Source organism: Triplophysa rosa, linkage group LG23, assembly GCF_024868665.1.
Source record: "Triplophysa rosa linkage group LG23, Trosa_1v2, whole genome shotgun sequence".
NCBI lineage: Eukaryota > Metazoa > Chordata > Actinopteri > Cypriniformes > Nemacheilidae > Triplophysa > Triplophysa rosa.
This window is the reverse complement of record NC_079912.1, coordinates 17,708,899-17,734,565: the sequence shown is the minus strand read 5'-3', so window position 1 is coordinate 17,734,565 and position 25,667 is coordinate 17,708,899. Positions and strand designations below refer to the sequence as shown.

Genomic DNA, 25,667 nt, shown 5'->3' with positions numbered 1-25,667 from the left:
TTTTGAATAAATGTATAACTCCTATTAGAACTGTTAACTGCATTGTCTGTGTATGTCTTACACAGTACAACAAGATGAACCAAATGTTCCATGTAAAATGTTTTAAAATACAATAAACTGTGCAATAAGCCATTTTGGCACACAAAGGTTTTATTTAAAGGTGACATTACAGTCTGAGTTTAAATCAGCATTACAAACAGTATATGAATTTAATGTGTCATACCCAAATTACAACAATATAACCTGCATAATGTAAAGAAAACAGCTGACAATGTGCTATGAAACAAAATATGTACAGTATAGAAAGGACAGATCTTTTTGAATCAACACTTTATTTTTTATATTTACCAACAATGTGACAAGCTGGATGATCGGGAAGATAAGGCACTGATGTTATTTCTGCAATAGTTCATTAACTGCCACATTCATTGTGATAACTTGAAGTACACGTGAATCAAAATAATGTGCCTATGAAACAGATGTATTACAATTGATAATTATGAATCGTATTGCTGCCACAGACAATGAAGTGTGTTGTATTAACATGTTCCAGGATGACAGTTGGAAAAAAAGAGACAAACTCTTAATTTACATCATTCTCATACGTCCTCTTCTCAATCCTCAAAGCATATGAGCTTATGAATGAAAATCATAGTGATTCAAATGTTAAGTACAAAACCATGTGCAAGTGACCTCAGAATTAACCAGATCTCTCTCTTGACAAGCATGAAACCACCTGCAAGTGAAAAGATATCTTGATTTGCAACATAACGTTAAAAATCAAAAGCAAAAGAATAACTTGAACGGCTGCCTATGGATAAAAGATGTTTTCGAAGGTCACATCATTTTCCTCACCTGTTTCAAGTCCTCCGGTCACCTGCTCTGTTGTTGCGATTGAAATTGCCCCTCTGATTGAAGTTTTGTCTGTTAGGGGCTGGTGCTCTTTGACGGGGACCATTCTGGAGAACCGAAGAGTCATAAACATCACTTGAGCATCTAACTTTTCACAAAAAATGATGCATCCCACTTCACTAAAAATGGACAAAACTCACCCACTGCCTCTGTCTTTCAGGTTGCTGTACAGACCAGCCAAAGTTTCCTTCTGATCGGTCAAGATTTTCATTCGCATAAGGACGCTCACTTCCTTGGCTTTGAAAAGGAAGCAGTCATTTATATGACATCACTTATTTTAAAGGGAAATGCGGTTATAACTTAGCATCCGTTAAATGCGGCTAATGGTGATTGAGTGGCATGCAAACAATTCATTGTCTGAAAGTTTACCTGCTTAAAAAAACATTCAAAATGGTCTCTAAGAACAACGCTAACAGACACGCATTCAGTTTGTACCTCTTAGGAGCAATTTGAGTGAAGCTGCCCCCAGCTATGGTGATCTTCACGCCCTCAAGTCTCTGCTGTCTTCTGCGCTCCAGGTCGTATCTTAGGTCACCAGGGTCAGGCACAAGCTGCTGTGTTTGAGGCTGGAGGAAAAAACAAATGATTAAATATTAAAACAATTTTTTAAAAGTTTTTTTTACTGATAAGCATCTACTTACAGGCTCTGCACCTATCTTACAGAAGATCTGCGTTTCTGATAAAGGCCCTCCTAACTGCCTGAAGTGTACAAAAAGACAAACGTATAATTAGACCTTTCAAAACATAGACTTCTTAAAAAAAAAGAATGAAATGAATTTAAAATGAATTGTCCAAGAAATGAACAAGCCACGCTCTTCAAACTAAATCATTAGGACTCGCTGCACAAATATGCACAAATAAATTATGTATTGCCACTGGTGATGCATTTGTACCGATTCATGACTGGTCTGAGACTTTCCATCTCTTCATCCTCCTCGTCCTTAAACTCATTCTGAAGTGAATAAAACTGTTCACTTGCAAACCGTTCACTTAGTGTAATGCCTTGACCCTTAAAGTAATTTTCTGCAGAAGAAAAATAGATATTCTAATAATAGCATTTATATTTGATACAAAATATGCAACCAAGCAAAATCAATTAGTACCTTTGACCTGATGCACAAGCGTGATGATCTCCTGTGCAAATGTCCCAGAATGCACTGCCGATTCCCTATACGTCCCAGAATGCTCCAGCATAGGCAGGAAGTCAAGGCGCTGTCGACCCACATTGACCAAGTCCAGTGATATCTGCCTATCTGAAGAATATCCTGAATAGCTGAAAATATGGGTAACATGGTATAAAAAACAATTTCAGCTTTAAAATTCTCCATTAAAAATTCATAAGACTTAATATTCTAGAAAAGCGGATTATGTTTACACGCCCTGTGGAATGATGAATAAAGAATAACGATTAAAATAATAATCTGTAAACATATATTTAAAACAAATTTCAATGTTTTTTTAATTAAAAGCAATGACCACTTCTCACTACAATATTACCAGCGCACTTACATAAACTCAAGACATCTACCTAAGGGAAATTAAAGGTGTTACAATTACGCGAAAAACAACCTTATTGACTGGGAAAATGGTTGGTTTACCATGACGCAGTATATATTTAAAAAAACTCAAGATACTAGAATATAAATGTGTTCCTGTATCTCAATTGGTACAGCATTGTGTTAGCGTCATGAGTTTAATGTCCAGGGAACACACATACTAATGAAAACTATATCATATAAAATATTACATATGGAAAGCTGTAACTTATAGATTGAATGTAGTGCAAGTCGCTGTGGTTAAGTATCTTACAACCGCATAAACGTAAAATCATAATAATTCAAAACTTAAATCTGGGTCTTCAAAACAAAACGGCACTAAAACGAACATTTTCTTTTCGTAAGTGATTTTACCTTTCCTGGTATTCACTTTTAAATACCACGACGTAATATCAAATAACGGTGAATAAATATGGCAGGTCAAAGTTCATGCCTCTCCTCTCACTGTCATTAAGTGTTTCCATCCATCAAAAATCTTCACCCATACCAGCAAACAATCCAACGGGTGTTACAACCAAACTGATTGCATTGCAAAATCTTGATTGGGGATCTTGAGAAATCAGTGAGAAAAGCATGAGATGCTCTTAACCACACGATCAATGTAGTGAGTGTTTTCCCAATGGTTTGTCAAAGTAGAGGTAAGCCTGATTCCACAGTTCCTAGACTCTTCCGGGTGTAAGTACCTTAACAGCACCCACTGTTTTTTGATGAATAAAATATCCAATCTTTACATTCAATTGTGGTCACAAACGTTGCCTTGGTACTTTGCTATTTAAACCACTTTTTCTTCTGTTGTCAACGGATGAAAAAGCCAAAAGGCACATACCCTCTGCAAACAGTTCTGTACGGTTCAAATCGTACACATTAGCTGAACACCCATCCTTATATTGTGAAATCTGACAATGCAGTTTGATGTCCTCCATGTTCTCCAGTAATGCGCTTGCTCCCACCTTCAAATCCATTTTGCCACGTGTGCATTGGTTACTGGGAGAAATCCAGCAGGTGACGGCAATAAACAACTAGTCATGAACCATTGTCAGATAACGCGGCAATTTCAGACTGAACTTTCATCATTCAGTATATTGAGATGCCGTGAATTCATCAAATCCGAATGGAAATATAAGGCTCCCAACATCCCAGTTGCTCCATTATTTGAGGAGAGCATTTTGGAAACAAGCAGGTTGTGCTGTCATGCAATGGAAATGATGCTGTGCGTTTCCTCTTCAGCAAAAGGATCTTTGCCACATTGCTTTGCTTCATTCCACAGACCTTGTTCAAACCGTTGTCGATCAGTGTGTTGCAATGAAACTCACATCTGTGTCTGCATGGAATTCGCACATGACATCTGTGTCGCAAATAATGCTGAAGAGTAAAAATCAGGGGCATCCATGAACCTTCCAGAAGTGAAATGCCAAGACTGAGGACCACATTCCTTTCATCCATCCAATATTTTTTCTTCCCATTTCCTCATAAAATGATTTTGAATTTCCTCATGACTTTCTGGCTTCTTTCTGCTATAATCCTTCTCAAAATGAAAATGTGACTTACCTTTAGTCAACAAAGAAAGGGAAAATCAGAACTTTGACCCTGTGGGGTACTGGTATTTTGGTGGAGACATTGTCCTTAAGAGCAGAAAATTGGCTGTAAATTACTTTCAGCAGAAACAGAAACTGAGCCTTTTGCCCAAGTTGCCTTGATGGAGCCATTCTCCTCAAATCCTCAAAAACAATTCAAGATCCATGTGCTATGTCTTGATTTTACAAAAATCCAATGATTGATATGAAGCCAAGTAGGAGACCTTACTTTCAGTCTGGTTATTTAGACAGCATCATGAACTCTTCAAATGAAGAAGTGAATCCAAAGAGCAATTGAAAGCATGTCTTCCCCCGAAGATCTACTGTCCAACGCATGTCTGACACAGAAGGTCCAACTCCCAGATCAATGAAGAATAACACTGTATCTTGCGTCAATATCTTCACCAGGCTTAAATCATGTGATTCATCTTCTAAAATCATCTGTGGTTTTCAAAGTGTTTTAGGTTCAAAAGCAGGACTTCTTGGTTTAAAGGAACTCCAGTGTTTTAAAAGCGGAACTTCTTCAGTTGGTGTACTAGCCATAGATGGACGTCAGAGCCTTGAAGTCCACCTCATAAATTGGGAGCTTGGCTGGTGGCTTTTACGTTCAAAAGATTTCCCATGGACTGACATGCAGATTTTGTCAACACAAAACTCAGTCAGATTTATACAGAAGAAGAGTCAGGTTCATCTTAATTCCATTACTTGCTCCTTTGGGTAGCATGGTTGACTGAACTCCAAAGAATGTATCTTTAGAAACTGTAAATCGTCCTCTATTCAACACGAGTAGGATTTCTCCTTAAGAACGTAAGAATTCAATCATTCCATCAGATGAATAAAGCAGGGCGAAGTCCATTCTTGGGGTAAACTTATCCTGGTGTGGTCTTCAACACCCATGCGTATTAAAATGTGTAATAACATCTCCATGACCATTGCTCTTCATTGGAATTTCTGCATGCACTGTCACTCTTCTTGATGTTCTTCATTTTCATAGACTTTAGGTTTTTCTTCAGGATGTAGAGACAGTGGACAGAAAAAGAGGCATGAACATTTGACCAGAACCAGAAGTTGCACAGCAAAGATACTATACCTGCTATTCCCGACGTGACGACTCATGTCCACCTTGATCTTCAGGGTCTCCTGTTCACCAAAATCCATTCTAGACACATGACCACCCTTAGTGTTTGGATTCCTTTGATACGGAGCTCTTTGAGGAACCTCTGCTTGTTCCATCATTCTCCTATTATTCCCTCGAAATTCCTCGGCGTCCCAATCACGGTCTCTTTCTCTGCGACTCCTTTCGGTTCGCAAATCAATATCATTTATACCGTCCTCCTCCGTTTCCCGTCGTCCATCCAAATCTCTTGAGTGTGACTCCGTTCTGGTATGATCCATGTGACGTGATCTGTCTCTCACCTGACTTTCTCCTACATACGATGCGAAGTGTCTTCTTGAGTCTTCTCGGACGTTACTGTTTAGTGCTTTGCTGTGCCTACCTTGTAAGGTATGTGCGTGATGACCTTGATCTCTCCTATCTCGTTGAGGTTCCCGCTTCCTCTGGGCTTCATTTCTCCTAGGTGGATCTCTGCTCCTTGGACGGTCATTCGTTCTTGGAGGATCTCGGACCTGGTTTCTTGGCTGACGTTTTGAAATTCCGTGATCATGCTCCACGATGACAGGTGGGCGACGTTGGCTTAAGCCCCTGTGATCTTCACTGTACTCATTCTGCTGACCCAAGTGCGTAAAACTTTGAGAAGACAGTTGATGCTCCCTAAAATCTGACTTTGACGACCTGTTTTAAGAAAGCAAGTAACATTTGTTCAAGATCAGAATGAAATGACATTACAACCTAGTAACTAGCCAAAACACTGCAATTATCAGGAAGTAGAAAAATACAAAATACTTTTTCAAAATGACAATGACAACACACACAAACTAATTTTAAAGAATAAAAAAATTATCATTAATAAGTTACTGAATTACTAAATTGACTAAATTACTGACTGCCACGTGCAGGGAGGTTTACAACAAAACTACACCAGCGAATTAAAACGCATTTAGAAAATTTGTATCCATGATAGAAAGTGATGGAATCTTCTCTTCTTCGTTCTCTCCTTTCCATGTCAGGTGTATAGCATGTATGATATTCTTGTACCTCTCTGAAAAGGAGCCTCTTTCATGAAACTGATTGCCATGTTCTTCATCACAAAATTCAAATTCTGTCCTGTCGTATCTTCTTGCTTCTGAATGTCCTGGATGGGACCTGTCTCTTGATTCTCTTTGGTTCTGCTGTAAACTGTGCTCATGCCTGCCAAGATGTTTGTCTGATTCTTCACTTCTGTTCCAGTCTGGTGTTCCTGACATCCTATAACGCTCTTCCATATCAAAACGTGCATGATCAGGGGACGGTAACCTCTCCCTAGGCAGTCTTCTTGGAGAGCTGGGTGGCCTTTCTTCATTACCCGGCATGTGGGATGTAGACATAGGCAAAGCCTCTCTTTGTTGAGCATGCTCTATCGCATCAATAAATTTGGCCCAGTGGTCAACGTGCTGGTCTCCCTGAAATGAATCTTTGTTCCACTGTGTGTTACTTTCAGCTCTGTTGTCATATTCCGTGTTTCTCCATGCATCAGCCGCTACTGATGAATGTATCTGGCCACCAAAGAATCCATCTGCTCTTCTACCATGAAGGGTTGGTATTCTGTTGATATTCAAGAGGTTTAAGAAGCTGTTAATAACTACAACAGCAAACACAACTTAATTAACTTTTGAAGTGCAACATCAACCTAAATGGCTGGAATACCTTGAATATACTGGAGATCTCGATCGTGGACGTGACATTGTCCCCTTAAAAAACAAGAAACTGTTAGCGATGAAGCTGCTGAAGTCTTTTATTTAATTTACAATAGGTGTTATGTAACAACACATGTTTTTCCTTTGGCTACCATCATGAAACAACAATGTAATGGTATTTCTTAAAGTAGCCTGGCTATACACATTAACACACCATCACACTGAATAATTTATATAATTAATTATGAAACCTTGTAATCATGTACTTACTGTACAACTGCTTTGAAATTACGCAAAATTGTAAAAGCAACAGAATTAAATTTGAATTGAATCAAGCTAGGGTGTAATGGCATCAAAACAAATACAAACAATCCTTGGGAAATAAGCCATGATTTTATTATAATAAAAGTGTAGTAACCATGTTTACTTCTGTGTGGTATTACTATAAATAAAACAAAAAACAATTGATACTAAAGTTAAACCGTGGCTCATTTACATAAGAGCACTGATGCATTAAAACTGCACGAATAGGTGGTAAAAAAAAAGCTGCCGTAAAGAAATTCCGTTCAGAACCGTGTTATATGTAATTTAGCATAGCAGTCACACACACCACAGGACATGTAAACTGCGTAAAATAATTTATTTAACGAAGAGATACCCCATCCTAAACACGATATGGGGGGCCCATATTCCATATTTCTCTATGGAACGAATGCTCATATCAAATAAAATTATTTTTCAAAACGTCTCAACCTTGAACAGAAACTAATTTGCACACGTCCACTAATAATTAATCTTCTTTAGCAACTCCGTGCAAGGCCTGCGCAACACGACAAGCATGAAAGAAATGATTCAAGAGCACGTAGAAATGAACATACATTTCAAACATCACATTCAAAACAAACTTAATAAAGTAAAAGTGATACAAAAATAACGTTATGATTTGCGTAATCTGGACATACCCACGCGACGGCCTCCTCACACTGCTAGACAACGCGTCCACCAAAATACCAGTTTTTCTCAAAAGGAACGGCAAACTGTCATAAAATGAATTATATCACAGATTAAATGTCTATGAAAATCAATGCGATGAATCAAATATTAATAAACCAATGATGATTTTGTTATTCCACACGTCCAACTTGACCAAACGCGTCGTACACAAGAGCGATCCGGAAGTAAATCATCGTAGGATTCTTCAGTTACAGCTGCGTCGCTACCAATGCGCGTCACTGCCCCCTACAGGCCATCTCTATACTGTCGGATTATTTCAGTGTTGATTCCAGTCAAATTATGCGTTTGTAAAAATTGTACATACATAAATGTACAAATATGCATTAAAAAATATATAATAAAATAAATGTCTTACATATTCATATATAGATCTGTATGCTGTTAATACAAGCAAACATGGTAAACTTATTAAAGACAGTAATTCTGTGAAACAGAATGCCATTTCAATTTAGTTATAAATGGGATTTTGGGATATATTAGACTTTAGACAGCCCATCAAACAAAAACATTAGGTGATTTGCATTATCAAGCAAGTTATTAAAAAACAGATGTTTACTTTATATAACATGGAGGATGTTAAATTGTACAGTTAATGGATACAGAGACATTATTCTATATATTTCTGCACAGTTACGTTTTTTTATACTAAAATATTTTAAATATAATTTTTATGACTGGCCACACAGACAAATAAAAATGTATATACTTTATATATACTTAAGTTTGTAATTAACATGTTGCATTTCAAAAGGTAATTTTCATCTTTTTTAAACACAAAGTTTGTGATGCTACACACAGACAGGGTCATACCCTTGATTTAGTTTTATCAATGGGTCTGTCCATTAGTAATGTGATCATAGCGGACAACTGTATATCTGACCATAGCTCTGTTATGTATATATATTGATCTGCCAGCTGTTATTTGAAGAATTCATCTGTTGACTGTTATGTCCGTCCTGTAAATGAGAGCACAGCAAAGCGTTTTGCTGAGGCCTATGAGGTAAGCCCAGGGCCTGCTATCATTGAGGGTTCAGGGTCTTCTCTAGATACAGAGCAACTAATTGCTGTGTTTAATTCTGTATGTTTGGACATTATGAATGATGTCGCTCCACCCAGATTTAAAAGGGCTAAACCTCAGCCTCAGCCATGATTTAATGATGAAACGCATATTCTCAGGGGAAAGCTGAAAGCAGATGGAGAAAAGACAGATTACAGATTTCATATGAGATGCTAAAAGATACTCTTAGCACTTAACCAGCGGGTAGTCAAATTGGCAAGAACAAAATATTTTTCAGACTTAATTAAACAAGCCATGGCTTCTCCTTTAATGAAAAAAAAAACGGGCCTAGAGGCTACAGAGTTGAACAATTTCCGTCCCATCTCTAAACTTACATTTCTATCTAAAGTTTTAGAGAAGGTGGTTTGGACTCAGATCACCCCTTTTTGCAGGAAAATTGTCTCCTGGACAAATTCCAATCTGGTTTCAGAACGGGTCATTGTACGGAGACCGCTCTGCTAAAAGTGTTAAATGATCTATTGCTAGCGGCTGTTTCCGGGATGGTTTCGGTTTTAATTATGTGAGATCTCAGTGCCGCTTTTGACACTGTAGATCATTGGATTCTGTTAAATCGGTTGGAGTGTGAGGTGGGGTTCGGGGGAATTGCCTTGCAATGGTTCCAGTCCTATATTAAGGATAGAACATTCTTTGTTAATTTGGCAAATGTTTCATCCTCTATGGCTCCCTTAAAATATGGCCTGCCTCAGGGCTCGATTTTGAGTCCTATACTATTTTCACTATATATGTGCCCGTTGGGATCCATTTGCCGTCGCCATAACATTTCTTATCACATGTATGCAGACGACACCCAGATCTATTTTCCGCTTAAGGCTGGAAATGAACAGTCTTTGCAGGCCCTATTGCAATGTCTCGTGGAGGTTAAAGGTTGGCTCTCCAATAATTTTCTTCAGCTCAATGGAAAAAAATGATCGGAAATCATATTATTCGGCTAAAGAGAAGATATCCAACGCTCTTGCTCGCTTAAAAATGACAGTGTGAGAAATATTGGCATCATAAAAGATTCATCAGTCAGTTTTGACAGACAGATAAATAGGCGAGGCTTCCGACTGGCAGAAAAAAAGGGAACGTATTACCCCGGTGCTATCATCTCTCCACTGGCTTCCAGTCAAGTATAGGATTGATTTTAAGATTTTATTATGGGTTTTTAAAGCGATACACAACTTGTCCCCAAACTATATTAGTGATCTATTAGGGTCTTATACACCAGCTCAGTCGTTGTTGACTGTCCCTCAGTCAAAAAAGAAGTCAAACCGAGCCTTTTCAATAGTAGGGCCACAGTTACGGAACAGTCTTCCCCTGTATATTCGGAGGTTTTTAAGTCCCAGCTGAAGACACATTTCTTCAGTCTGGCCTTTGAAGTATAGGGAAAGTTTGATGTGGGAATCGTTTACAAATGCTGTCATACGTGTATGTTGTTTATATGTGTATTTTATTGGATTTTACATTTGTGAAGCACTTTGGGCAACAACGTTGCGTTTAAATGTGCTATATAAATAAATGAAGTGAAGAAAGGCAACGAAGTACAAACAAATGTTTAAAAAAATGGTGGCTCTCATTGAATGACTCAAGCTCAGGTTATGATACATCTTTTATTGTCATGTCAATAGTTCAGGGTTCTGCAACTTCAAAGCAACTGATTCATGCACCTTCTCTCAAATGTTATTTTGAAGTGCTGAATTACCAACTCATCACCCCGTTTCATCTAAAATGTGATCAATTTCCCAAGTTTTGTGACAGATCGGTCCGGAACCAATCTAGTGCATCAGGAGTTTACACAACAGCATCTACTTGAGACCACTAAAGAACACCAGTACTGACGCATTATAAATAAATTGAACTGAGCTCACATGCAATGCTCACCAGCACCCTGAGTATACAAGATGGTCCTTTTTTCTCACAAGGTAAGCAGATGGGATTATGAATGGGCATATTCGGCAAGTACAGATCTTTAGTCGATAGTTTCTGAAACGCCGTCCTTTATGTTACATTATTAGACTTTACGGTCGCTTAGTTTTCTGCATAGAGCACTGTGCAGTGATGACATAGCCACAATAGTGAACAAAACAATACAGAGAGAGTCAATGAAGAATTAAAAGCACTATACTATGTAAACGCAAAGAAGTGCTGCACTTTTTAACTTGCACACAGATTTCTTTAGAAGTACAGGCTTTTTATGTGTACACGCCCACAACTTCTAAATGCGTTTGACTAATAACACAATGATGCCAGTTTAACAGTGTTATGATAGAATAACATCACACTTTACATCTGTACTAAATATTCATATCCACTTTCACACTACAAAGCTCTGATTGCTCAGACAGTGTAAAGATGTGTTAGACTTATACAATATACTGTTTGCACACCCCAGCCATATAATACAGCACATTTAGAAGACTCAGCACATAACTGCGTGGTTTGCTGGTCATTTACGCTACCCAAAACAATTTACACGATGGAGCTGCTACAACTGTCACGGCGTATCACTCATCGATGCTACAGGTGTGAAAGACAGGATTAAGAAGACCACTAAGAGTGCGCAAATACAGTTGCTTTGTCTGGTGATAATACAGTAAAATCGTGTGATATATATCAGGCAAAACTTTCTTTTATGTGTAAGAAAAATCATCTGTCCCTTATTGACACATTTTAACATTCAGTGTGTGTTCTCCTGTCGAGAAGATGTTGTGGAAGAGGAGCAAGCTAATGAAACAGCTCTACAGAGATTGGACTGAGGCACACAGGGTTGGTTTCAGCATTCAACTTCAATTCATCAATTCAGTCCGGCCCCATTCTTCAGCAGTGTCTGAAATAGAAAAGACAATAATAATAAACTTAACATCCATTTTTTTGCGAATCCAGTGTTATGTTGCAAGGGATGAAATGAGATGCATTTCATGGTCAGACAGTAGAGTCAATATAAACATTGTTGTATGTCTGAAATGGTCGCCGTAGTAACGACACAAAATGTGGAATGGGTGAAGATCCAATAACAATCATGAATAAAATGAAATAAAGAATGATTCTAAATCACATGTGGATTTGGTTTAGACTGGGTTTATAATATATCTGGTTCTATGAACAGATTCAAATAAAATGTCACAAAATCTCCACAAATTCAATCAGTAATCTCGCTGTTTTTCGTTTTTTTCTGCCTATCTGAACAATTTTTTTTCTTTATTTCTGTAGTTTACAATATTCACCTTAGATGTTGAGCTTGTCTGAGGTTGTTCTAAGACTATGAAAAAGCGATGAGTCAATAGCAGCGCTGCTGCAGTCCTGGATCAGGTTCTTGTTGCAATCACCAAATGCTGGAGCAGCAGAGACTTTGGGATGTGAGACCTGCCCGGTCAGAACAAGGAAATCACCCAAAGCTACAGAACTCACGCTGTTCTGTGACGTCTCGCTGACGGGGGAATATTCGGCAACGGAGAGGAGCTCATCTCTGGAGACAGGACTGGAAGGAAAAGCGTATTTTAGGGATTGCCAGAATTTCAGTAATGCTGCATGTGCTCTAATGTTCTCCTATCAGTTATACTGTAAGTGGAGCATTTGTATTTGTATTTCATAAAAAAATTGAATGACTAGCCAACCTGACATCCATGGACTGGACCCCATCAGAAAGATCATCTGCTCCATTTCCCTTTGTCTCCAAGGGCTCGAGGCATATGATTGGAGATTCAGACATCGCCTTTGATGGAACACCTGTTGAGCAAGGTACAAAAACCTTTTAAGTAGTTTTATAAATGCTTAAGAGGATCACCTTTCTATTATCGTTGAAGAGAAACACTGACTTCAGTTCTTAACTACACCACATGGTGGCGCTTTTACATTATTTCCAAAACATTATGTACAGTCCACATGCTGAGTCATTGAGCAACAACAACAGTGTGTGTGTGTGTGTGTGCGTGCGTGCGTGCGTGTGTGTGTGTCTGTGTGTTCATGTTTGTATATCCCGGTGGGGACCTAAACCTGAATACACACCAACACATGGGGACTCGTGTCACCGTGGGGACCAAAATTGAGGTCCCCAGGGGCAAAAGAGCTAATAAATTGTACAGAACAATATTTTTTACAAATCTAAAAATGCAAAAAGTGTTCTATGATCTTTAGGTTTAGGGGTAGGGTTAGGGATAGGGGATAGAATATACAGTTTGTACAGTATAAAAACATTACGCCTATGGACTGTCCCCATGGGGATAGTCAACCAAAGCCTGTGCGTGCGTGTGTGTGTGTGTGTGTGTGTGTGTTGTGCGTTTTTCCAATGAAAAGAAAGGTTAAGTGTTTATATATTAAAACATCCCCACTGTAGAACTGGTGATGCGATTCACATCGTGAGTCAATACCTCCAGTTTCCAAGGAAGACGGTGAGACAGAAGTGTGGGGTGGAGCGTCTGTTGAGGGCTCCTCTTTCTATCCAAACACAAGACATGCAACATTATTTGCTAGAGTCTGTGTATGTTTGTCATCTGATATGAAAATCGGTCGGTCAGCTATTTCGTTTCGACGGACTGTATCAGCCTTACCTTCGATTCTCCGTCTGGTTTCCTTGTTCTTTTCATTATCTCTTCAATACGCTGATAAAATCACAAATGCAAACAACAACATTCAGTTTAATGACAAACATTACATTGACTTACCCTGAAGACTTCTATAATCATAATTACCACTAATCTGTCCTCTCTTATAATGCACATTACAAATAATTGAATCCTTTGTTACTACATTTTTCATTTGTTGTTTGATTGTGATTAATAAACAGACAGAAAGAGATCAACCTTCTTCCTCTGCAGCCTCTCCTGCTCCTCCTGAATTTTCAGCATCTCCCTCTCCTGACTCTTGCGTTCGGCCTCCCTGTGAACCCTCTGCACGGCCTCCTCTCTCTGCCAGACACCATGACACATCACATCTCTATCCACACACACATTCACAACTACAGAATGACAAATTTGTGCTGCACGTGCATTAGTGACTGGATAGATAATTGTTCTAAATGCGCTTTTATGAGTCCTGTGTGTCATATTGTCCTTTTTGTATTTATATAATGATGTACTTTGTGTAATTTCTGCTTTTTTTATACAATGGAATCCAAAGGAAGCATATGTTAGTATGTGGTATGTTTCCTTTTGCATGCAAGCTGGCATGGATGCCACTATTTTGGGCAAAATGGCCATCCATTTTTTTTTATCACGACACCCATTAAAAAGACACATAAATGACTCTTGGTGTGCTTCTCCTGGTAAAACTACTTTCATGAATAAATTATTGCACAACCCCTCTGACCTGTCTCTCCAGATCATCCTGGAGCTCCTTCCAGCGTTGCTCCTTTTGATGCTTATCCTCTTGCTCTTTCTGGCAGCGCTCCGCCTCCTGCCTCTCTCTTTTCTCCTCCGCCTCTCGGGCTGCCTGCTCCTGCCGCTGTCTCTCCTCTTCCTGCTGTCTCTGGAGCTCCTCAGCCCTGAGACTGAGATCAATGGAGAAGATGATGTATGATTCAAAAGCACACATAAAGATGACGCAGTGGAGACATAGAGCATCTGTACCGCTCCTCTTCCTGTCGTTGCTTTTCCTCCTGGTCCTTCTGTACTCTGGCCAGGCGTCGTCTCTCTGCCAGCAGCCTGGAGGCCTCTTCAGCATCAGTGGTACCTGCTTTACCAGTGGGAGTCACTGGAGACTCTAGGGACCGAAAACATGGTCATTTTATCTTTGTTTAATACTGTAATGATCTTATTTGGCAAATCTTCAGTCTTTAATAAAGGTGCTTCATGATGTGATGGAAGAACCATTTTGGCTGAATGGTTCTATAAAGAACCTTTAACATACGAAGAACCTTTCTGTTTCACAAAAAAAGAAAAAAAGGTTTTATGCTAAAAAAATGAAGATGGTTCACCTTTGAGCGAATGGTTCTTTGGGGAACCAAAAATCGCTGTTTTTTTAAAGAATATTTTTAGAATATTTTAAGTGCTTTGAGGAATCACATTTTAAATAAATAAGATAAAAAGATGATCCTGTTTGGCAAAAAAATTTTGTATCACAAGGAATACAATTTTCCTTGATCTATTAGGATAAGTGTCCATTGTATTATCTTTCAGAATTCAAAACTTGCTTCCCAGAAACACCATTTAATTGAAAGCTGTAAATTAGCCATCTGAAATCCTAGGTTTCCTATAAGAATGCTTATAACCAGACAGATTTAGCCTCCATTGACTACCATAGTAGGAAAAAATACAATGGTAGTCAAAAGTGCCCCAGAACTGTTTGCTGTCCTACATTCTTCAAAATGTCTTCTTTTGTGTTCAACAGAACAAAAAAAAAACAAAGTAATTTTTCCTACTATGGGAGTCAATGGGGGGCAAGATCTGTTTGGTTATAAGCATTCTTCCAAATATATTTGATACATATATTTCTTGTTCATCAGAACAAATACATTTATACAGATTTGGAAGAACTGGAAGGCGAGTAAATGATGACAGAATTTTCATTTTTGGGTGAAGTATTCCTTTAAGCACAAAAAACTTCACCAATATTATGCAATAGGCTACCTACTGACATTATAAGTGGATTTCAAGGGGAAAATGTATTGCATGACATATGATCTCTTATACTAAAACTTCTCATTACCTGCATTGTGTCCCAGTTCCTTGCTTGCAGATTTTGGCATTCTCTCTGTTCTAGAGGTCTTTTTCTCTAAAGTGCTGGTGCCTTTGCTCTCCAGAGAGCCTTTCTCCTCTCCTTCCAACATTTTGTTTTCTTTGCATGGAGTGGTAGCTCTGTGCCTCATTGGGGATGGGGGGTATTGCCCCGGAGAGGCTGGAGATTGGATACGGCTCTTACATGACCTTGATCTGAATTACAAGAGGAAGTCATAAAGCAGGTGTCAACCTCTAAACTCGAAGTGAAATGACAACATCCAGCTGTTTTTATATAACACAATAGTAAAACCTTTTCGGCGTGCTTGGGTTCTTGAAAGCAGGGTAACTTCGGGTGGGTGTTGTTGGAGACTCAAGTTTTTTCATTGGGGAGTCAACCAAGGCTTGGATGATGCTCTTTTCTGTTTTTTCAGTCTAAATATCAAAACAGAGATCAAATTAGGTTTAGGATCAACTTTAGGTTCTTTATGAAACTATGCAACCAAAAATGGTTCTTCTAAGGTAGTGGTTCTCAAACTTTTTCGTTGTAAGGCCCCCTTTGTGTTAAGTGCATCGCTTTGCGGCCCCCCATATAAAGACGTATAATCTTAAACTTAGAATTTTAATTAAACCAAAAACTTATTCAGTTATACAATGCTGGAACCTCAATTCTTTTGGTTGGTGGTGTCATTTTTCTGATGTTTGATTGCATAAAATCTATGATAAATTTTCATATTTCATAAAATGCCACAAAATCTGTGGCCCCCCTGGATCCATCTTGGGGCTCCCCAGGGGGCCACGGTCCCCAGTTTGAGAACCACTGTTCTATGGCATCGTCTACCATCTTTATTTTTGTGTCCCCTGTCATTATTATAAATTATAATGTATCATAGTTAGATTCTTTGAAGTATTATACAAAAAATACTATTTTTAATAACACCATATATAAAATAGAAGTAAAGTATATAAAAGTAGTAATAGAAATATAAAATCTCATGTTTTATTAAACTTTAGAGACCCTGGGTTGAAAACCTTGCTGTAAGCTATAAATCTATGACTAGACAACTGCACAGATTGGAGAAAATCTGTGTTGCTAGGAGACCAGCTCCTGTAAGGGCTGTGTCCCACAGTGCTGTGCACCAAAAATAAATGTCTGAGCTATCCAACGAAATTAATATTGACAAAAATGTTCATCACATCCATGCAGACCTGAGGGGTTTTCACAGTTGTGGCTACTCCTCTAGAATCATCCAGCGGTCCACAGAATGATGCACTAACCTTCTTCCGTTCAGCTCTACTAGGAGATGCTCTGTAAGGAGACCTATGAGGGCTGGAGGAGGCTAATCGAGAACAAAGACAAGAGACTGAGGGTCGGAGGTCACAGGAAGACAAAGGAGCAAATAGGAGCGGGGCAAAAAGTGGAATGAATTAAATAGCGAATCTAAATGCACGTACACTTGCCTTTTTCTGTCATATTGGATAAAGTAGCAGATGAAAAATTCCTGCTCAGGGAGTCTGGAGACTCGGGCTGGATCATAAAATCTTCGACTGCAGTGAAATGCATTTTGAGAGGTTCCAGGAAGAGATAAAACACAGGATACATGAACAAGCGTTTAGACAAGATGGAAATGATAGACATTAACCAACAGAGATACAGATACACTGCTTAAAACAATCATCAATCAAGTTTAGTTTTTCAATAATAAGTAAAAAATAAAAATATGAATATCCCCCCCAAAAGATGCATTTATTTTGCTTAAAACAGGAAGAAATGTTGCCAAGCAATACAAAGAACGCCAACGGGGTAAGAAAAATATTCAATGTTTTTTAAATTAAGTGAAGTTTTCTTTTTCTTTGCCATATTACTTTGGAAACATTTAAAACTTAATAAAACGTAAGCTTTTTTCAGCACATTTTAAAGATCAACACCAGAGGCTTTTTCTAATAAATAATCCATGCCCATTTGGGTATTACTATTTAAAATGATCAAAAACTTCATTTGTTAATCTCAGTACAGATTAAATAATGTATGAATGTAGGTGTGTGTTTTTGCATTTGCATGAGAGTTTGCTAAACTGGGATGTGGACCTGCATATCAAATCAGGTAACAGATGACACCCTCCTGTGCATTCTTTAGCATCTGTAATGCAGCTCCGGGCTGATCCTGACTACAGATGCTACCTAATGTGCATCCGGATGCGTTACTGTGAGGAGACTCCCCGGATGATAAATGTAACTCTATGTCCTGTTATGGGACCTGTGATAGGATCTAAATCCAAACACCATTTTCCTAAAAGAAGACAAACTAAAATTTATTAAAAGCTAAACATTTTTTTTTCAAGAAAATGTATTTGCCTATGGGTAATGTTATACCAGGGCATTGCTATATGGCTGCTATAGTGTTTAAGGGTTTTTATTGCATTGCTATGTTGTTGTTAAAGGAACAGTTCACCTTTAAAATGAAAATTCTGTCATTATGCCCTCTTGTCATTTCAAAGCTGTATGACTTTCTTTCTTCTGCAGAACACAAGAGAAGATATGAATTTGAAGAATGTTAGTAAAAGACTTGCATTGGTTTTGTGTCCATACAGTAAATGTCAATGGGGACCTTTTTTCAAAATATCTTCTTTTGTGTTTTGCAGAAGAAAGGAAATCACACAATTTTAAAATGACAATGGGTGAGTAAATGATGACAGAATTTTCATTTTGAATGTGAACTATTCCTATAAAGGTTCTGGGTTGTTGCTTATAGACAAATGTCAAGAATCGTAAGTAGTGTCACATTAATAATATTCTCTTAAAGGGGTTGTTTTTAGGTTTTTCACCTCCAGTTTTTTATTCTCAAATGTCAAAATGAGCCCACCCCAAGTCTCTAAGATATGGCTCGAGTCCTACTTCAATGCAGCTATGGGATTTAGTTTTATTGCTCACCTTGCAAAAAATGCGTAGAACACCTTCGATAAACTGTTCACTTTTATGTGTCAATAATATCGACATAACATACAATGCAGGTAAGTTACATGGTAAAGTGAAATACTTGGAATACCAGACAAACTATTTAAAAAATCTGGAAAAAAACAGCTTTCGGAGAGCGAGCATACAATTCACAACTTCATGCACATGCAAAACATCACAACATCATAATCACTGTCATGTAATCTTTAGGGAAGTGAAAGGGATGACAAACAAAGCTGCGTGATGTCAATACCGTTCTTAGATTTGCTTGCAGAAGGGAGAGCAGCAGGATCATTGGCTAAGGAGACAGAAGCAGGAGGAGAGGGCGGGGCTACCTTAGGATCACCTGCACGACAGGTGATGCAAAGCAGAGAGAGGATAAGTGCGTGAGCTTGGCACAAAGTATTTCACAAGATCACAGACTGTACAATCTAAAAAACGCCTCAAAACATTGTGTCCCTGTGAAATACTGATACACTTAGTCGGCAGTTTCGGTTTGATGGGGAAAAGCATTATTTCCAGCAGGGAGTTGAAAAATGAATTTAGTTGTGCTAATAAAAGCTGGATGGAAATATGAACTGCTGAAAGATGAAATAACCCAGAGCGCAGCATGCAGCTGATGACCGTGATCATATCAGGTTCTCGGAAAGCCTTACGCTCTCCAAGGGCAGATATAAGATGATTCTTAATCCCACGCCCTAACCCGCCACACAAAATCAAAGCATATTGTGCAGTTTTTCTAACCAGACATGTTACTAATATACCCTGGAAAGGGTCTGAAACATGATTACGGGGTGCCGTCCTGCTCTTGGACGGTGTAAATAATAAATGTAGTTATGAATGCACCACAGAATCTGGGTAGTGATTTTGCATGTCATTTAGGCCAAAAACAAGCCAATTTATCTGAATACCAGATTTAACTCCCAAGAGGCCTGTTATAGACTCGTATAATTAAAATGATGAATAAAAACACATTAAATATAGCACTGACACAGCAGAAAGCATCTACGTAGCTAGCTAACAGTGGCAGTACAGTTTATGGTGTTTGTTTCCAGCTAAAACAGCCCAATTTGCCCCTTGCTCCAAGCGACAGAGATATTGCCCGGACGATTTATAGACCCTCTTGGTCTTTGATACATATCAGTCAGCACTAACCTTGAGACTAAGCTTCCTCGCAGCTGGGGCGACTCCTTTAGCCGCCCACCCCAGTCAGGCAGATAACAGCAACAGAACGACGCCTTTGTGACACTGCAGTGGCCACAAGCAGCATCTGCATCTAATACAGATTTTCATCTCATCCTGTACATCCCTCGCCCCACTGCTGTTGTCAATATCCGTCCCTTTTCTAACAAAAGGGCTGCAATGCAGTTTCCACACCCTGTTTCTGTATCTCTTCATCTAATTCCCCTCGCCTCTGAGAACTCACACAAGGCACCCTTTCACACCCGCCCAGCATCTCTCCACAACTCACCCTCGCAGACTCCAGGAGGTCCGCCCCAAGTCCATCGTTTGGGCCTGTGGTCCGCCTGCAGGCTGCGCTCCACGGAACGTCGCATTAGGGCCTCCAGCCGCTCCTGTTCGTTGCGTTCCAAAACAGGGAAGAAAAGAGACTCTCTGACCGAGCTGTCGCTACGGCGCCTAGAGGATGGGGATGAGGCTGGCTGCTCCATGGCGACCACCTCGCCTATCCGTCTCTGACTCCCTCTCTCTTCCTGCTGTCCTCCTCGTATGCGTGCAAGCAAAATAAGAGGGCTTCACCCTCTCTTGCACTCAGTGACTCTCTCGCTCGCTCTCTCTCTCTCTCTGAGTATCTGTTTCTCTGCTTCTCCCAGGTGACTCTGTGTTTTAGAGCATATAGCCAGACAGAGGAGAGAACAGTCCGATCTAACTCCACCCACACCCTCCCCCCCAGCCGCTGACACAACTGGGTGAGCACACGCGCACACACAGCGAGTATTATAATGATACAGGTTGCATCAGTGATATCAGGAAGCTTTCATTAATTTTTCCTTTCCGCTTGCTCTCTTTTTTTTCCGTTCCACCCCGCCCCATTTTCTCCTTCATTCTCCTCTCTCCATCTCTTCTACAACCTGTACTGTAACCATGCTTTCAGCCTGACGTAACATCTTGATTGATTAAAGATAAATAGACTTAACCCTTTAAACCCTAAAGTGTTGTTGTTTACAAATAAAAATTACACAGCTTCCCAGAATGCAACAAATCTATATGAGCAAGCGAAATAACACAATCACTACGGCTCTCAGAAATACTTGATTCTGACTGGTCAGTCGCCTCATTCTGCAGTCAAATATTTTCAGATGAGATGTTTTTTGAAACAATTATGTTTGCATTTAATATTTATGTTTGCTATTATTTATATAATAATATAAATATTTCCAAAAAATAAGGGCCACTTTTCAATAAAATATTAATAATTAAATTAAGGATACACCGATATGTAAATTTTGGCCGATAACCAATAATTCTTTAACATTTGAAGCGATAAGCGACATATAGGCCGATATACAGTATCTAAATATTAATATTAAATTCCCTAAGACTGAAACAAAAGGCAAAAAGACAACTGCTTTTATTTGAAAACATATGTAATGTAAGCAGCGTGCAGCTGAAGTTTAATGATTTATCTGCTATAACATATCGGCCTAAATTCTATTATACCGATAACATTAAAAATGACCATTTATCGGTCAATAATTTATCGTGCATCCCTAAGTTAAATACAATAGTGATCATTTCAGTAACAATTTACATTAAGGTTGTATTTGTTAACAGTTTGTTAATGCTTTCGCTAACATGACCTAACAATGAATAATCCTTAGTCCATGTTAATTTCACTATTTACTAATACATTTTAAAATCAAACGTTGTAACTGTTAACATTAGTTAATGCATGCTGAACTATAAAATGAACAATTGTACTGAACTTGAAGATGCTTTGCGTAATTCTTTGGAGGATCTATTGACAGAAATGCAATATAATATACATAATTGTCTTCAGAGGTGTAGGCCTATAAAGACCTTTGTCTACATAACAAAATGCCATGTTGTTTCTACAGTATCCCTAAAACTGCTATACAGAGCGCATCTCGTAAATATGTTATCCCTTCAGCAAAGAAGTGAAAACGTAACAACGTCTTAGTTCTGTGTCAGCCACCGTAGTGCTTCAAAAGGGAGGGGTGTAGTTTCAATAGTGTACAACAATAAATGTACAATAATGTAGCTACAACAGTTTAGGTGCCATAACACCAACAGATCTTGCTCATAATAAAACTAGCTTTGTCGTAAGCTGGATACTATGTTGTCATCATTGCAAAATAAGACAGCCTCCTCTCTCATCTCATTATTTTCTTATTTGAACAATCTGATGAAAAGATTTAGCTGAAGGTGATAAATGGTTTCAGAGCTGAGAGTATGCTTCTTTATAAAACTAGGAGGCTTACACTGCAAACTGTCTGTGGGTGGATGTAAGGAGGGCAGGCTGATCCACATTTGATTTTACTGCAGATACAGAGGCGCAGAATTCTAACAGGCGATATGAATCAAGAGGATTGACACATGGCATGCAACCACACCCTGCACACAAAATCCTCCTCCATTGCTTAACAGCAGTAGGCATTTTAACGTCAGTATTATGCAGCATAATGACAGTTCCATTTTGGCTTCCTTATATACACCATTACTATGAAACACTGTCTTTGACAAGGTAATTTGATTTAGAATGGATATCGGGAATTGTGAGGTCATTCGACCACCCCAGAGAGAGTCACCAATCATTACAGCATCTGAACGGGGGAAGCTAGTTTACAATCAATATGGGCAAAGACTTTTCTTTCCTGTTGAGAAAAAGCTAAATGTCACAAAGGTAGGAAGTCTAGGAGGCTAATTACCACACATGCACAAATAACTAAAACTTCCTTTTATAAAAGAGACACAGTATCCAACCACACTGTGTGGTAATGGCATTGTCAAATATACATTAATGCATCTGATAGAGTTTGCTATATTGTTAGCATCATGCTCTACCATTTGAGCTACATGAATACTCATGTATCACCCAGTATGATGACACAAAAAATAGCAGGACATCTAAAGGAAAATTAAGCAGCTACTGCCTGCCTTTACTAAAAAAAGTACACTTTGGTACAGTGATGATATTAGATGGTAATGCCGTGATCCTTTGAGACAATATATACCACTCATGCCATGGATGACATCAGCCATAAAAGTAATTAATTTCATACTGTATATGTAGTACAGCAAGACCAGGAAATTTGACTTAATGTTGACTTTAAAAAATCTAAACAAACAATAAATGCTTCATATCTGTGCTAATGATGGACACTCCAAGAAACTTAAAGGTCTAGAGTGGGATTTGTAGCTGCCACTAGCGGTGAGTTTGAGAAACGCAACCAATCTCTCAGTCCAAACACAACGGTGGCCACCACAGTACAATAAGATGTCGTCGGCTGCGACAGCGTGTCTTCGCATGTTGACGCAGGGAAGAGATCATGCAAGCATTAGAAAGACTGTAGAAAGAGCGATGTCTTGTTTATTACATAAAATAAAGGGTCAGTGGATTTTAAGTATAAAAAGAAGGGTAAAAGTCTGGCAGGAGCTATGACCTGCGTTAATATTATAAAGAATTTCCAGCAGAGATGCGTTTGGACCCGCAGTACTAAGGTTTTTAGCGGAGATACTCGGAGCTATCTATGGAGATACTTTCCAGCAAAGAGACGTTAGAGAGAAAGATCGTCTCAAAATCACAACCGAGGAGGATGCTTTGATTCGGATCAGTATGTGAGTAACACAGTAACACACTGATCTTACAGCAAGAAAGCAGTTAGGAGTCATTTAGTAAATGTTTTTCCCCCCTTTGTAAAGTCAGGGACAACCGGACTACGTACCTCAGGGTAGAGGAAGAGGAAACGCGCTTTGTAGAGTTGATTGTCCTTTTAGGGCTACTGTACAAAACATGGCGGCTAATTCAATGTATGTAGGCCCGCTCTGTATGTAGATAGAAATAGTTTATTCTACGGTAATACAAACATAACGGTTCATTACGTAAGCTCTTTATACACCTCTGAAGAAATAGTTTTGTATCGTATATAACATTTCTGTCAATAGATCCTCCTAAAAAACCCACATTGCTCCTTTACCAAGGGTTCACCCAAAAATGAAAATTCTGTCATCATTTAGGCTACTCACCCTCAGATTGTTCCAAACCTGTATAAATGTCTTTGTTCTGCTGAACACATAGGAAGATATTTGGAAGAATGTCAGCAACCAAACAGATCTCATCCACCATTTGCTGCCATAGTAGGGAAAATAAATACTTTGGGAGTCAATGGGGGATAAGATCTATTTGGTTGCTTCCAAATATCTTCCTTTGTGTTCAGTAGAACAAAGAAATGTATACAGGTTTGGAAAAATCCGAGGGTTAATGATGACAGAATTTAAATTCTTTGGTGAACTATTCCTTTAAGTTCGGTTGTAACCCCTGACCTTTTCGTCCTCCTCACGCTGCCTCCTTTTCTCCTCCACGGCTGAGCGGCGGAGCATCTCTTTCTGCCGCTGCTCCTCCAGACGCCTGCCTCGCTCCTCTACCGAGCGCACATACTGCTGCTGGGCGCGTCTTTGCTTCTCCCCAAGAGCTTGTTCGCGCACAGCTAGAGACATATAGTGGGGGATGGACATGAATGACTCTAAAGATTGCCCTGATGCTGTAAAGGCCAAGCCATTCCCTGTCTGCTGACAATACTGATTTTGTTACACTAAGCACTTGGACATATTATAAGTAGTATGCTGTCCAAGTGCCATTGGATTCAGTGATGCATGAGCCTGCAGTCTATTGCCCTGGAACAACCCCATTCTTTGAACGTATCCAGCAGGAAGTGTCAGGGAAATCGCTTACAACTTTAATGCAAGCAATGTTTTTTTACAGATTTCACAGGCAGCTTACCTTTGCTCTTGTCTTTTTCCTCTCTCCTTTCTTTGGCCAGTCGAAGTCGGTCCTTCTTTGAACAGCCATCTTGCATGAGAAAGGAAATGAAATTTTAAAAGTGCATAAATATGAAGACACCCTAAACATGTGTGCAGTCATCTCACAAGTCAAGGTACTGAGCGAAAATGAAGACTGAAGGGACAAAATATGAGAATCTAAAAAATGGTCTTTAAATCATTTGTTTTAATTGTGTAATTGGGTATGCAAATACATGCAAAGTCGAAACGCTTGAGCAAACACCATCCTCTGATTTTCTGCGATTCTTGGTGGAGCCTACGGCACAGACTGTCTGTTCCTCACAAATCTACATCTAAAGCATTTTTAATGTAGCTGTTGGCAAAAATGATGAAGAGATATCATATATATTTATAGAAAACATCCTAATATTTATACCAGACAGCAGAGACTGTGTGTGGTAAAATCTTAAACAATGATCTTTGATATCATAAGGCAGATAAATATTGCCTGACCACAAAGAGTGCTAAATCAGATGTAAATCCAAAAAGGTAAACATATAAACATTAAAAGTCATACAGAATAAAAAGAACAACGCAACAAAACATTTCACTGCACCAGTTTGTTTTAATGGGTGGGCATAGATGTTGGCAGCATTACTTGTTGTGGATGGTGATATATTATTGGGTATTCAGATGAACAGCTTTAGAAATCATAAACAAAATATAATTATCTAACAAAATATCAATTTCCTTTTAAATGTGCAGCTTTGGTCACCTGCACAGGTCAGTTTTGTTTTACCCACCCTCCTCTCACCTCAGTTTCCATGCCAACGGTTTAAGATGCTCGTTTTTCCCATTTCTCAACCCTGTGATTTATGTGTGAAGTCGACAAAAGCAGAAATATGACAAAAACCTACCTGTCAGGTTTTCCACGACTGTTGCCATCTCCACGTTCTGCATGATGTAGTCCTGATAATCAATGTCCAGATAACATTCCGACTCCACAACAAACGGTTCCAGGATCAAACACAGACTGCATGAAAATCAAAAACGCGATGAGGGATAAAAATCCGTTTAGCCTCAAATGTATCTCACCAATGTGTATTAAGGCATACCGACAGTGAGGGCAGAACCAAAAGAGCGCAAGGCTCTAACGTGCAGAGCGCAAGCGCGCGCA

The 25,667-nt window shown here is 38.9% G+C and overlaps 2 protein-coding genes across 7 annotated transcripts; both read right to left on the bottom strand.

The window, feature by feature from the left end:
• Positions 1–315: 315 nt before the first annotated feature.
• On the bottom strand, positions 316–8,018 carry zgc:112982 (uncharacterized protein LOC503771 homolog). The gene is made up of 11 exons (XM_057322583.1): positions 7,798–8,018; positions 6,846–6,889; positions 6,198–6,743; positions 5,133–5,834; positions 2,016–2,185; positions 1,806–1,935; positions 1,554–1,611; positions 1,348–1,478; positions 1,053–1,149; positions 856–959; positions 316–736 (listed from the first exon to the last, which is right to left on the bottom strand). Exons 2-10 carry the CDS (start codon positions 6,881–6,883, stop codon positions 861–863), a joined length of 1,971 nt encoding a protein of 656 aa, XP_057178566.1. The 5' UTR covers positions 6,884–6,889; positions 7,798–8,018; the 3' UTR covers positions 316–736; positions 856–860.
• Positions 8,019–10,497: 2,479 nt separating this feature from the next.
• Positions 10,498–25,653, bottom strand: map7d2b (MAP7 domain containing 2b). 6 transcript variants are annotated; one of them, XM_057322780.1, is made up of 17 exons: positions 25,408–25,653; positions 24,492–24,560; positions 24,035–24,198; positions 19,983–20,085; positions 18,765–18,857; positions 17,012–17,104; positions 16,766–16,896; positions 15,870–15,991; positions 15,549–15,772; positions 14,471–14,603; positions 14,211–14,391; positions 13,706–13,810; positions 13,454–13,504; positions 13,274–13,340; positions 12,521–12,632; positions 12,131–12,384; positions 10,498–11,733 (listed from the first exon to the last, which is right to left on the bottom strand). In XM_057322780.1, the coding sequence occupies exons 1-16, from the start codon at positions 25,448–25,450 to the stop codon at positions 12,132–12,134; spliced, it is 1,944 nt and encodes a 647-aa protein (XP_057178763.1). In that variant the 5' UTR covers positions 25,451–25,653; the 3' UTR covers positions 10,498–11,733; position 12,131. The 6 variants fall into 6 exon arrangements, with proteins under 6 accessions (XP_057178763.1, XP_057178764.1, XP_057178765.1 ...); XM_057322781.1 differs by having other exon boundaries at positions 17,018–17,104; XM_057322782.1 differs by having other exon boundaries at positions 16,835–16,896; positions 25,408–25,652.
• Positions 25,654–25,667: the final 14 nt, after the last annotated feature.